Source organism: Lactuca sativa, chromosome 5 (assembly GCF_002870075.4).
Source record: "Lactuca sativa cultivar Salinas chromosome 5, Lsat_Salinas_v11, whole genome shotgun sequence".
Classification (NCBI taxonomy): Eukaryota; Viridiplantae; Streptophyta; class Magnoliopsida; order Asterales; family Asteraceae; genus Lactuca; species Lactuca sativa.
Window position 1 is genome coordinate 284,401,764 of NC_056627.2, and position 13,567 is coordinate 284,415,330.

Below are 13,567 nucleotides of genomic sequence, written 5' to 3' on the forward strand. Positions count from 1 at the left end.
AAAAATAAATAAATAAATAAACACCACCACATTCTTACATTGTTATTACAGTTAGATTATAACTATTCAATGTCACATAATAATTTCCACAACACACATTCAAAATTAAATTCTTATCTCCTTTTTACTTGATAAAAACTACAACCTACAATTTTACAACTTTTCCCTCATTTATATTTTTATTCCAAGTTTAAGTTTCCCATGTGTTATTTTCTCTAATATTTTTTAAACATAATTTATCCACAACACTTAAAAGTTAAAAATATAGTAATTTATATAGATATAGCCATATAGGTGATGACATGTTTGGTAGCTATAGGACACTGTCATTTACCATTTACCTTCTCATATTGACTGTGAGACTATGCAAAATCTTGAAATTTGAAAATGAAACTCCAAAAAAGGTCTCAATTTACACCTTTATTAGATGTGAGCTCAGTCATACAGGCCATAAATATATATTTTAAAAAAAAAAAAATCTTCCTAAAAATGATAGTTCAAAGATTCTCTTGCTTTTGATGGATTTAATTATATGCATGTATGAGTACTTCAATCATCCAATCTCAACAAATGAAGAAAAAACAGAACTACTGACATTACAACTACTGAAGCTTCTTGATTCCAGGAAATGAAGGAAGGATTGCAATCAAAGCATCACCATATCCCACGGGTTCTGTTCATAAAAAATAATATATTTATAAAATTAAAATATACAATAACTAATATTAGTTGTATTTAATAATAATAAAGTATACATACCACCATCATCACGAAGTATCTTAATAACTTCTCCACCAACATCAGACTGAAAAAAAAAAACAGAGTCAGGCAATTACTATTCAATGTCACTTCTAAACAGAAGGGTAAAATGGTCATTTTTTCATGGTCAAACCATTCATTCAGTCCAAAAAAGAAATAATTGCCAATAAATATTATAAAGATGAGATAATAAATTGAGAAAGAAAATATATAAACCTCAATAGGAAGCTCTCCACCAAGCTGCTCAACATAACAAATAACTTGCCCTTCCTTTACAATTTGCTTCTGTTAGAATAATGACGCAAATATTATTAAATTAAATACAACAAATGATATTTAAAACTTTAAAAATTCTCAAATAAAATATGATTATTTTATGGGTGAAGAAACACACAAAAGTATATTACCTCTTTGCATGATGGAGGTGCTCGCTTCCCCTTAATGGTGCGTGATCTTTTGAAGTACCCAACCTATTTTTTTTTTTAATCAAGTTTCAAATTTTATAAAAAAAAAAAAAAAAAAAGACTTACCCGTTATAAATTATAAAAATATATATTGTTTTACTCACCCTGGGAGACTGAATTATAACCAATCCATCATCTGCAGCTGTATCAAGAAAGCTCTGAATCCCACCAGAACTAGGTGCAGCTTTAGTAATGGCTAGAGAGGTTGATGATGATGATGATGATGATGATGATGATGATGATGCTGACCCATTTTGTTCAGTTGACTCCACAGTTACACCATTGACCGGAGGTGGTGGTGGAGGAATCAAACTTTTTCCGGTCAAATCCCTCAGTACATATAACCGGAATCCACCAAGCTGATAATAGTCATCAACAACAAAAAGAATATAAGAATTTCATGTTAATACATAGATAAAAAAAGGGTTGTTTATTGTTACAAAATTTGTTACTACTTACTTTCAGTTCAAACTCTGCAATTGAGGTTGTATCACAGATTTGTGTTAGAAGAGACTCCACCTGTAAATATTGTGTAAAAGATAAATGGATGAATGAATTGTGTACATGTTAAAAGGTTGAATATATGTAATAATGAATCACTTACATTTGAAGCATTTGGAGTGAGTTGACTTGTTGATTCGGATGATTTTTCCACCTTTGAACAAGCTTCTAAGTCTGTATCAGCTGTAACATTTTATGATTTTTGAATATGGATTTTGAGTTTGAAACAGAATTCTATCAATGAACTTATCTTATTGTATATAATTGACTATCTATTATGGTATTCTAAAGTGTGCATGTTTTGAGAAGCTTTGTGGATCATGAATGTCAAAGATCGATCTTATTAATGTACAATTTGGTGAAAATATCAGTTTTTGTATGATTTAAATCAATTAAACCCTAGGGAATTTGTAACTTTAGAGCAATTATATATAAAGAAACGATACAAGCGAAATTTCTTACATTGGGCGTTCTTGGTAGGCAAACATGGGCACCGATTGGATGCCTTGGTTGAACGTTGTGATAACACTAAACCATCAAACTTGGGCGAATTTGAGAGCCTTACAACATGCGAATTCTTTTGTGAATTAGTTGATTCGATAATAGCAGGACCCTTATAAATTCTCAAACTTGAAGCCCCAAAGCTACCTGGTGACAAAAATTCAAATGCACGATCAAAATCTCGAGCTACATCAGAATGCACGCCTTATAATCAATCCAATTATGAACATAGAACCATAGAAAATAACTCAAAATGCCAACACATGACTTTGTGTGAAAATGCACAATCGATTTAGGGTTGAAACGTGAACGCCATAGCATAAAGAGGGAGACTTACAGGCAGCCATGGATGCCGGTGAGGTTATGGGAGCTGCAGTGCAGTTGTGATCGAATTCAAAGTGGGGTTGTGAAGATGAAGTTGAAAGAAGAAGGGAGGAAGAAGACGAGATTATAACAGGTGGAAGTGGTTGGACTGTATGTGCAGTAATCTGTAATCTTCTTCCGTTACGTTCGAGGCCCAAACATCTGGTTTTGGGCTGGTGACAACCGTACAATACTATAATGGTGTTGTTTTGACTTTTGACCAATACCCTACTTTTAAAAGTTGTTCATCTAAAATCTAAAATGATTAATATGGGAATGGATATTACTGGAAATTATTTTTTGAGAAAATGATTATTGATAGTTTTTTTTTAAGTTGTTCTTAAAATAGCCAAAAATAGAAAATGTTTAAAATAGACATATAATTTTGGTAAGCCATATATGCGTAAATATATATCTATATATCTGTATATCATCCGCAAAAATCTACATAGATTTTCGTAGGCCACGTTGTGAAAATTTAGTTTTCATATAAAAATTGTTTATGTTTGATCTTTTTCATTGTGTTATTTGTAAAAAGAATTATCCATAGACATCACTTCTAATTTGAAATTAGGAAATCATATTTTTTTAGGTACAACTCATCGGTGAAAAATATGAAAATATTTATAACTTTGAGTTTTCATAACTCTTTCATACGAAGTTCGTTTTAGGTGAATCTTTTTCATTGTGTTTTATGTAACAGTGACTATCTATGAACAAATCACACTCCAAATTTGAAGGTCGGGAAGTCATGTTTTGTGGCGACAAAATAGGAAAAAATTCAATTTTTAAATTCTCTAAATATCATCATTATCATGGATTGACATATTTGATCACGAATTCAGACATTTTGACTACAAATTCAGACACTTTGATTACGGAATACTCATATTTTAAATAAATAAATGTTTTATGTGAGTTTTCAGATTCTCTTAGTGATACATCTAATACCCCACTTACCATTATCATCAAACCTCTTTATGTAGAACATAAAACCATAAAATTTTCATATCATTCTTTTGTCGTTTTCTAAAATTGTATGCATGTCTTGCGGCCTTTGAGATTAAGTGGTTCAGTATGCTCCACAATGGAAAATAACATGGATCGCCTTGTTGTTAGACAACAGACTCTTGTTGATAATAGTGCATGATTTATTTGTAACACTCATTTTCAGGTAAGCACTTTTGTTGAAGTTATCAATTAACTTTTAAGGATTTAGCCTTGGTCACAACGTGAGCATTTGTGTGTCACGCCATGACCGTGCTCGATGAACGCGCATTCCATCTGGGTTGTCATGACGTGACCACATGTGGGCCACAGCGTGATGGCTTGTAAGCCAAAACCCTAATTTCAGGGGGTTGTCTCATATTTAAGGGAAGTGAGGGCTATGATTTGCCCACCCTCAGCCTCCATCACCTCCCTTCACCTTCCAAAAACCCTAATCTCCATTTTTTGTGATGGGTTTTGATACAAAATATATGTTAGTTTTTCATAAAAAAATGGTCAACGGAAACGTTAAAAATAACAAGTTTATTTTTAGTTTATAACAAAACCAAACCATCAAGGATCCATTTATAGAGGTTAGAATGAAATAAAAACAACTAAAAGTTTCTAGAATGACAACCTTTGATGTCTTTGAACCCACTTGGTTTTGGGGTATTGATAAAGATAGCAAAAATCAAATAAAATGATTTCTCTATGTGTATCCATCATCAAGAGTAAGACACTTGGAATGCTAGTTCCTTCTTGTAATACTTTGTTCTTTAAGCCTTAATTGCTTGAGCAATTAAACACTAAATGAATACACAAAGTAAGGCTTTAAACACTAACAACAAGCTTCAAAAAGGAGAGTGCTATTGAGCCATAAAACCCATAGTTTTAGAGAGAAAGAGTATAAGAAAAGAGACCAAAAAATTAGCTAGTTTTTCATGCAAAGAGTCTCCTTTTATATGTCATGCAAGGTAAGGGTTTTACATTAAAATACTCTAGCCCCGCATGAAGGTGACTCGCCCCCGATTGTAGGAAGCCCACTCTACAGTCTGATATGCTTTCTGTATCTAAGGTAAGGTGAATAATGCTAAAATATGTATAGTCTTTAGAAACATCGGGAGACAAAGCATGGAGGTTGACAAGCAACATCCATGTCTTCTTTATGATTTCGGCCATACCTCTCAAAAGAGGAAGAATTCCTTAACTTTTATAAACTCAAAGTTTACAAAATATTAACTTTGTCTTTAGGTAAAAGACAAAAAAATTCAACTAGTCCAAAAGGTTGTGCATGACTTATTAATTCACACCATATGAAATAATAATTAGTTATTCTCTCTTATAATTATTATTTTCACAAAACAATAATTATTCCCTAATTAAATTACAAGAATTTATATTATTTATTAATAATCATATTAATAATAAATATACAAAATGTGTCAACTTGATAAAGGTGTGACTCTATAGAATCATATATTATTAGCAAAGTCACTCAATAATGATTTTTGGGCATATAGATTCAACAATCTCCCACTTGCACAATATTCATTACAAAATGACATAAATAGTAGTTGACGTTTAGCAATGGGCTACTGCCCCTAACAACATATGAAAGGTGTCATCTCATCAACAGCCAATTCCAGGACCTCTAAGCTACAATTGTTACTAAAGGTGTGGTATCAATTATTCATTTGTATTGGACATCATGTCGAACATGAGATATGGATCGCCATCAATCTCATTCACTGTTCAATTTTTAGTAAGGCCTTGGATGTCTAACTCTCAAAAAATAAGATGATCAAATCCCATCTTGACTACATACGCCCATCAATGTAGTTCATGTCACACCTAACAATGGCACTTATGACTACCTTTTACGTAACACCATTAAACCATGTCAAAGCACAACAATTCTTACACTCCAAGTCCCAAAGATGTATCTCAACTCAAAGAATACAAATATACAACCTTAATCAAAACATCACTCATGACTAAGATCCATAAAATGATTTTGATGCGAGTCATATCCAATACTTATGCTCCTAATCAAGTACCTACAAAGTTGGTAGCAACTCTTCCTATTCTCATCTCCATGAGAATGATATTAGTACTACATCATAGATGCTCCCACAACTATGAACGACTATGGACATTTAGAATAACTTAGTTATTCAAAGATTAAACATGTTAATATAAACAATTATTTAATGAAAGACTTGTATCAAATATCTCAACTTATTACAATATATGTTGTTTTTATTGTTCCAATATCCAAATACTAAATTTCAATCAAATACATCTACTTATATCAACAAGCCCCTATTGCACCAGCTTGACTTTCATGCTTTATTTGATGAAGGAGCATTGTTAAGTAGATTTGTATAAACTTTGCGAATACAAACATTTTTAGTTTTATATATATAACTCGTATATAAAGAAAACTATCCAAAATATATTAGATGCTTAAACATGACTTAAATACCAATATGTAACATCCTGATGATGAGGTATTTCTAATTTTAACCCTAAGTACGAAGATTATTTGCATTTTAGCCCTTGTGTATGAGAAGTATTGCAAAATGACATATAGTGGCATTTTTGTAAACTTTGGGCGGGGCTCACGTACATTGGGCGTACATAGCATACGTAGGCATACGTGCCAGAACCTCAAACCTTAATTTTAGGGTTTGGACCCTAGTTAAACATCCTTAAGTCCTAAGTCTCGTCCCTTCCATCAGCCTCCAACCTCATTTCGACCCTTTTGCAAGCCCTAAACCATTTGAGAGCATTTGAGTGTATTTTTGGTGTCCTTGAAGGAGGAAGGAAGAAAAGAAGATCATCTTAGAGGAGTGGGACGCTTCGGATACAAAATTACATCATCATTTGGCATCATTTGGAGGTAAAAAGCTATGAACTTGGTTAAGTGTTGATTAGATCTTGTTTAGTCATGAAGTTTGGGTTCTTTTGGTCCTATTAGTTTGGTATTTTGAGTATGAGTTACTTCAACCCATTGAAGTTGTCCTTTCAAATGTTTTGAAGTGTTTAGAAGCATAAAAATGTGGTCTTGGTCATTATTTCCCTTCTATGCATGGTTTTAGATGTCTTAATGGGTTGAGAGGTTAGGGTTTTTGGGATTTAGCACTTAATGGTCACACAAGACTATAAATTTGGAAACTTTAAGGTTAAGGACAACTTTTGGGACCAAAATATGTAGTTTGGACACAAGGACTTAAGCATTAAGCTCTTATTGAGTTGGAAAAGGAGATAGACGTGTACGCTGGGAGTACCAAGTGGTACGTTGCACGTACGCAATCAAACCCCTACTTTTGGTCAATGCCCAAGTACGCCCCGCGAACTGACTGAGTACGCCCAACGTATTCAGTTGAGTTGACTTGGTTGACTTTTTGACTTTTGACTTTGACCAGGGTTTGGCCAATCTTGACCTATGGGTATTTTGATTATATGTTAAGTTTGAAAATGATCTAATTAATTGGTGATAGGTAGAGTCGATATTCAGAGCATAGATTTATTCAGCTATTGTTCGAACTGAGATATGAGTTTTCCTCATGGTACTGGTGGGTCAAATATACTAATTCCGACCCACTAGGTTATGTATTCTGGTAGTTAGGATGATGTTATGCTAGTTATATGATAGGTTAGTAGATTTGTATGATTACATGTATTTGTTGGATATGTGTTTATGTTATTTGTTGCATATGTCAACATATTGTGGTTTGGTTGAGGCGGTACTGCTTTGTGCTGAAGGCCAAGATATCCGGGGTGGTCTAGATAGGTTGTAGGCCTTGTGAGGTGGTCCGGTTAGGCCAAAGGCTCGTAGAGAGGTCCAGATAGGTGGTAGGCCCTACGAGGCAATCCAGTCGGGCTGAAGGCTCATTTTTCATGCTATTGTTGTTATGTTGTGTGATTGTACTTTGGGGGAACTCATTAAGATTTGACTTACGATTTTCAGTTTATTATTTCAGGTACTTCAGAGGATCATGGGAAAGCAAAGGCATGGTCATGCACATCTTCCCATTTTTATGATAATATATATTAGGATACTCTGATGTTGATTATACTTTTGAAACAATGTTTTTGTAAACACTTTATGGTTAATGTTTTTTTTTTTTGAAAATTTTAAATTGCTTCGACTTTTGGGATGTTACAAGTTGGTATTAGAGCCTTGGTTTGAGAGAATTGGATGAACACTAGTGTGAGGACTTTATTATTTGTGATTTGGTGCGAGGACTTTCCGGTTTAACAACCCAAGTGTTATTTGTTTATTAGCAGATCGAGGTCAGTCTCTTCACAGTACTTGTGGGTTGAAGGCACCAATGCCGACCCACTTGATTATGTGTGTAAGATGATTAGTTGTCTTTGCGACACTTACTGTTATGCCTGTATGTGCTTGCTGTCTTTGTGACTATTGCTGATATGATTGTATGTTTACCTGTAAGGGTGAAATAGACCCAATACCGGTTGAAGGAGACCAAAGGCGGGTGAAATAGATCCAATTATGTTTTGACTGTTATGTATGTATGGTATGGGGTATTTTGGAGAAACTCACTAAGCTTTGTGCTTACAGTTTTATGTTAATGGTTTCTAGGGCTGTTCACTATTTGGATAAAACCGAATTATCCAATTGGACAATTTGGATTGGACTATTTGGTTCAGATATTCGGATTTTTGGATTAGATTTCACCAAAACCCAATTTTTTTTTTTGGATTTCGGATTAGTTTTTGTTTATAAAATAAGAACCGAAGAGTCCAAAATAACCGAATAACAGTTTATTATTTATTAATTTTTAATATATATATATATATATATATATATATATATATATATATATATAATTATTTATTAATTTTATAAATTTTTTTTTTCAAAAAAGTTCAAAAGGTTTCACCTAATAAAAAAAATTAATATGCATTTTCTCTCAAAAGTGTTTTATCTATTAAATATTAAATTATAATATATGATCTTAGTAGTTCTTAGTAGTTGTTTATAAATATAAATTACAACAATATAATTTGTTTTTGCTTCTTCTCTAAAAATTGGATAATATTATAATTATATATCGTTTTAAAATATTATGCCTTTTGAAAACCGAATTATTAAATTGATCCAACCAAATTGTAATTGGATTGGATCGGATCGGATCGGATTTAAATTTAGTTTGGACATTTCGGATCCATATTTTGAAAACCGAAATCAATTTGGATTTACTTAATTGGATCGGATCGAACCGATCCATCCAAACGAACACCCCTAATGGTTTCAGGTACTTCCAGTTTGAAAGGGAAGGGCCTGACATCTGATGACTATTTTACTATGCTATGCTTTTGGATGTCTTGACATGAATATTTGTTGGTTTGGGTTAAATTAAAAATGAAATTTTTACCTATGATTTTTGGGATTTTACATATGCATTGGACATGCATGTCCTAAAAGCTAAGATTTTTATGGTATTTTGTGATAGAGAAGGCCTTTTGGAAGGTTTGGTTGCATGGATGAAAGGATTGAGCACTTAAGGCTTGAGTCTGTCCAGAGCGTTGTCACAACGCGGCACTCTGGGTCGTCACGATGTGACGAGAGATTGATCCACAATTGTTTTGTCTCTGTTATGCCACAACATGATCAATGGGTGGTCACGACGTGGCGACCGACTGAATGACTTTTTGAGTGATGACTTTGACCAGACCGTTGACTTTTTGACCAAGTTTGACTTTAGGTCAAACTTAGGGTTTTGGGATGTAGTTTGAGGATTGATAATTTTTTGTTGTATATATGACCTGTAGAGCTGGTTATAAGATATGTGATCACTACTGTTATCTTCTAGACTGCAAGGTGGGTTTTATCACTATACTTTGTACTGTAATAGTTGTCCTTATGTGTAGGTTGTTGATATTGACGAGCCCCACATTCTTATCTAGTTACTTTTGGCTTAACACATGTCAAACTAAAACCATAATCCACGCAAGAAGCCTGACATATAACTTTTCCCATTTTACACTTTGGTTCCAACACACAAATCAAGCGCTTAAGTCTCATAACCAATCAATAAGGTATAAACTTTACTTCCTCAAAGCCTAAAGCATTTACTCGATCGAATTACGGCTCACAAACCTTGAATTAAGAAACCTCCCATAATAGGGTGTTACCAATGTTTTGAAAACCGGACCGGACATTAAACCGACCGTCCTACCGGTTCGATGGTTCAACTGGTCCCAAAAATCGGAAAAACCAGATGACATCATATATATATATATATATATATATATATATATATATATATATATATATATATATTCCTAAACATTCAAATAATATTAAGAATTTTAACTTCTATTTATTTATATATACGCCTATGTTTGTTTAGATTTTGTTAGAACATAATAGAAAAGGTAAAAAGTATTAGGTAGTAACGAGGAAAAGAAAGAAGAATTCATGTGAATGTTAAGGGATTTATCCCATATTGCCTAAACACCAAACGGGACAACTTTGAGAGCCTTATAAGGCTGGACAGAGTGGGTGCGGGAAAGGTGTGAGGGAAGTTTCCCTCACTCTTGCACAACACTCCGTGGGTGAGGGAAAGGTGAGGGAAAAAAGTTGCGGGAAAGAGATGGGGGGAGGGGGTGCCGCACTCTCTCCCTTCATGCTATTGGTCAATTTTTTTTTCTTTTTCTTTTTATCTTCTTTAATATTTATAAAATTATATACCTACTAAAAAATATAAAATATATATCAAAACTCATGGTTTTTTAATTCTTTACAAAATGAGTATAATATATATATATGAAATATATTAAAAAAAAATAGTGAGGGAATGACTTCCCACCCATTCCTTGGCTTTTAGGTGAGGGAAAGAAAAGTAAGGGAAATGAGGGTATGACCCACAAAAAGTGAGGGAAGCTTCCTTCCCACACCTCCGGTCTAAAAAGAATGATAAGGAATAAGAGGAAGTCGAAATCAGTGCTTGGGTCTAACAATTTAAAAATGTGGTCCCCACTGAACTTTTTTATTAAAAGATTGAAAAAATTGCAAAAATGGTCCCTGTGGTTGGCAAATTTCTGCAGTTTTTGTTTAAAATGATACATTGGTGCACCACTGGTCCAATTTTGGGTCTTTTTATTATTTATGGTCCCTACACACTTAAAAAGACGATTATGCCCTTATAATTTATATTTTTCATTTTTTAATTGTTGAACTACTTTAATTAATTTAATTTTTATTTTTATTTATATTTTATTTATTTATTCTCCCTCAAAAGCACACACACTGGTGAAAGAAACGAAGAAAGAAACAGGGACAGCCAAGGGCTGCCAACCTCAACCACCCACCGGTGACCCCCCACCGCCGTCAACCACCACAAACGGCCACCCTCTCTCCCTTGCTTCTTTTCTCAAATAACAATAGCCCCACCAGAGGTGGCATCAACCTCCCAAAAACCACCGCTACCACCCCGTCTTTACCCCTGTGACAATGAGCAAACACCAACCCCCACCATTCGCCAACATCGATACCGCCAGAAACCTTCACACCCCACCAATCTATTCGCACATTGGGGAAGGAGTGATGAAGTGGGTTAACAAAGACATCAAGACCTCTTCTTTACCCACCACTAGCCAACTTCCACAACCAAACAACCTCCACCAAGCTTCAAGACCTCTAAAATCCACTGAACCCCCTCGCTCTCTCTCCTCTCGTTCTCTACACCACTACCAACTTTTAATTTTGGTTCCTGAAACAAGATTGGAAACGATTTTCAGATTCGATTTTAGAGGAGAATTTGAAATGGGGACTTCAGTTTTTGGATTTGATTTGGGGATTTAAGTTCGTTTAGGGAAACACCATCTTGAAGGCATATGAGATGGAGGTCTCACAGATGTAGGAACCGGAAAATGTCCTCCATCATAAAAGGATGGTTTGATGAAGTCATGCCAATGAAGCTAGTATCGTAGAAGATATGGTGGTGGTGTTGTGGGTTTGATTTTATTTTGGTGGTGGAGGTTCCGGTTGGGAGCATGACACACAGAAGAAAGAAGAGAGAGAGAAAGAGAGAGAGAGAGAGAGAGGGAGAGAGAGAGAGAGAGATAGAGAAAGAGAGTGAGTGAGTGAGTAGTGGGTTTATTTTGTTTTTGTTTTTTATTTTATTATAAGAATAAGAACATAAATAAGAGAAATTAAAATATAATTATTTAAGGGGCATACTAGTCATTTTAGGTGGGATGTGGACCAAAAACACAAGAAAATACAACCATAGGGACCAAAACCACACAAGGTATCTAAAATTGGACAATGGTGCACCAACATTTCGTTTTGGACCAAAACTGCAGAAATTTGCCAACCACAGGGACCATTTTTGCAATTTAGTCTAAAAGATTTGTTTTTTAACTAAAAGGTCTAGTTTTTCTGATTTAACCAAACCGGTTCTATGCTGGTTTTTGGTTGGACCAATGCTTTTTACCAGTTCGTTTTAAATGGTTTTTGGGCCTTAAAAAACCAGTAACCTGAACGATTTCTGGTTGAACTGGCCGGTTTGGTCCGATTTTCAAAATCATTGGTGTTACAGTACATCCAACAACTTCAGTATTTTAACCACCACACTTCAACAATATAAGAAAACCCACGGTGGTAAATTATTTGGCCATAAAAATTTATGGCTATTTATGCGACTCTCCAAAATGGGTTCTTAATCTGTAAGCTCTTTAGCAATCCATTGACTCCTAAACACAAACGAGAACTTCAGTGTCAGACGAGGGTTTTAGAATTAACCTCGATGATGACTTTGATAGGGATCCACTGGAACGGAAAATTTACGTCCAATAGGAGGATTAATAATTTTATATTAGTTTTATTAATGTAATTTTTATTTTTAGAGTAATGTAGTTTTTAATTTACCTTAGTTTCTTTTAACTTTGTTAATGAAATCTTTATTTTGATTTGGAAATGGTGTGTTTTTTTTAATGTTGTATTAAATATATAAAAAATAGAAAATATATAAAAAATATGAAGTGCTAAGTATTTAATAATGTTTGTTACATGGTAAGACTATCAAACATACAAGCCACACATATTTTAGTATTTTATTAAGAGAAATCAAATGTTTTCTCATTTTTTCGTTCTATTTATCTTCAGAATAATTAGATCAAGATAAATGTTAAAATCAAAATAGATGATTAAAAGAAAGAATTAATAGTATCCACATATTATAATCTTATATAAATAGAATAATAAGTAAGAAGAAAATATATAAAAAAAAATATATAATTTTTTTTATTAGTATACCCACCTCATTACCTTACAAGTTACATTATCTATGAACCTCAAGGGTAGGGTGTTCCCTTCACCCACACCATAGAGAGAACAAGAGAGATGAGGAAAGGGACATGGCTTACCACTTAAGCAACTTTGGCTCGGTGTCCAAGCTTGCAAAGATGTGGTGTGCTAAGTAACCTTGTGTTCCACATCAACCCCAAGCTTGCTTGGGTAGGGGTGAACATTTGGACCATACTAGTTTCGGAGAATATTGTGGACCGTGGACCGAATCGGATGAGATTTACTGGGTCCATGTCCAAGTCCGATTTTTTCTGTTCTTGGACACGGTTGGACCGGTACATGCAAACAGTACAAGTAGTTAAAACGATTTTTGGGTTTGATACAACTCGTTAAAATGAATATGTTGTTGGGTTTGATATGTTACAACTCATTAAAATGAATACTTTTTTGGGTTTGATACGATACAACTCATAAAAATGAATACGTTTCCGTTTCTTGTTGTAACAACCAATAACTTTCTCATTGTACATCTAGTCAATTCAATCAATGTTAAACTTGTTCTGTTAACTTCTAGCGTTGTTTAAAGGTTCAATTAAGTGTTCTAAGCTTGGGTACAGTCAAGGTTGAGGTTAGGAATGAGTCAGCAAGGCGTATAGTAGCCAAAAAGGGCCATACACTCCTTTGGGAGGAGTGTACGGCTGTACACATG

General features: G+C 34.0%; 1 protein-coding gene across 1 annotated transcript; it reads right to left on the minus strand.

Moving 5' to 3' along the window:
• Positions 1-403: 403 nt before the first annotated feature.
• Positions 404-2,742, minus strand: LOC111910220 (uncharacterized). Its single transcript, XM_023906011.3, has 9 exons — positions 2,563-2,742; positions 2,187-2,372; positions 1,828-1,907; positions 1,683-1,742; positions 1,328-1,582; positions 1,167-1,229; positions 976-1,044; positions 760-805; positions 404-673 (listed from the first exon to the last, which is right to left on the minus strand). Exons 1-9 carry the CDS (start codon positions 2,570-2,572, stop codon positions 603-605), a joined length of 840 nt encoding a protein of 279 aa, XP_023761779.1. The 5' UTR covers positions 2,573-2,742; the 3' UTR covers positions 404-602.
• Between the last annotated feature and the right edge of the window lie 10,825 nt (positions 2,743-13,567).

What these genes read in the sequence shown, in the direction of transcription:
- LOC111910220 (XM_023906011.3), bottom strand. An exon ending in CACCTCCATCATGCAAAGAG is followed by an intron (nt 1,045 to 1,166) that starts GTAATATACTTT and finishes TTATTCTAACAG; the next exon opens with AAGCAAATTGTAAAGGAAGG. An exon ending in GTGGAGAGCTTCCTATTGAG is followed by an intron (nt 806 to 975) that starts GTTTATATATTT and finishes TTTTTTTTTCAG; the next exon opens with TCTGATGTTGGTGGAGAAGT.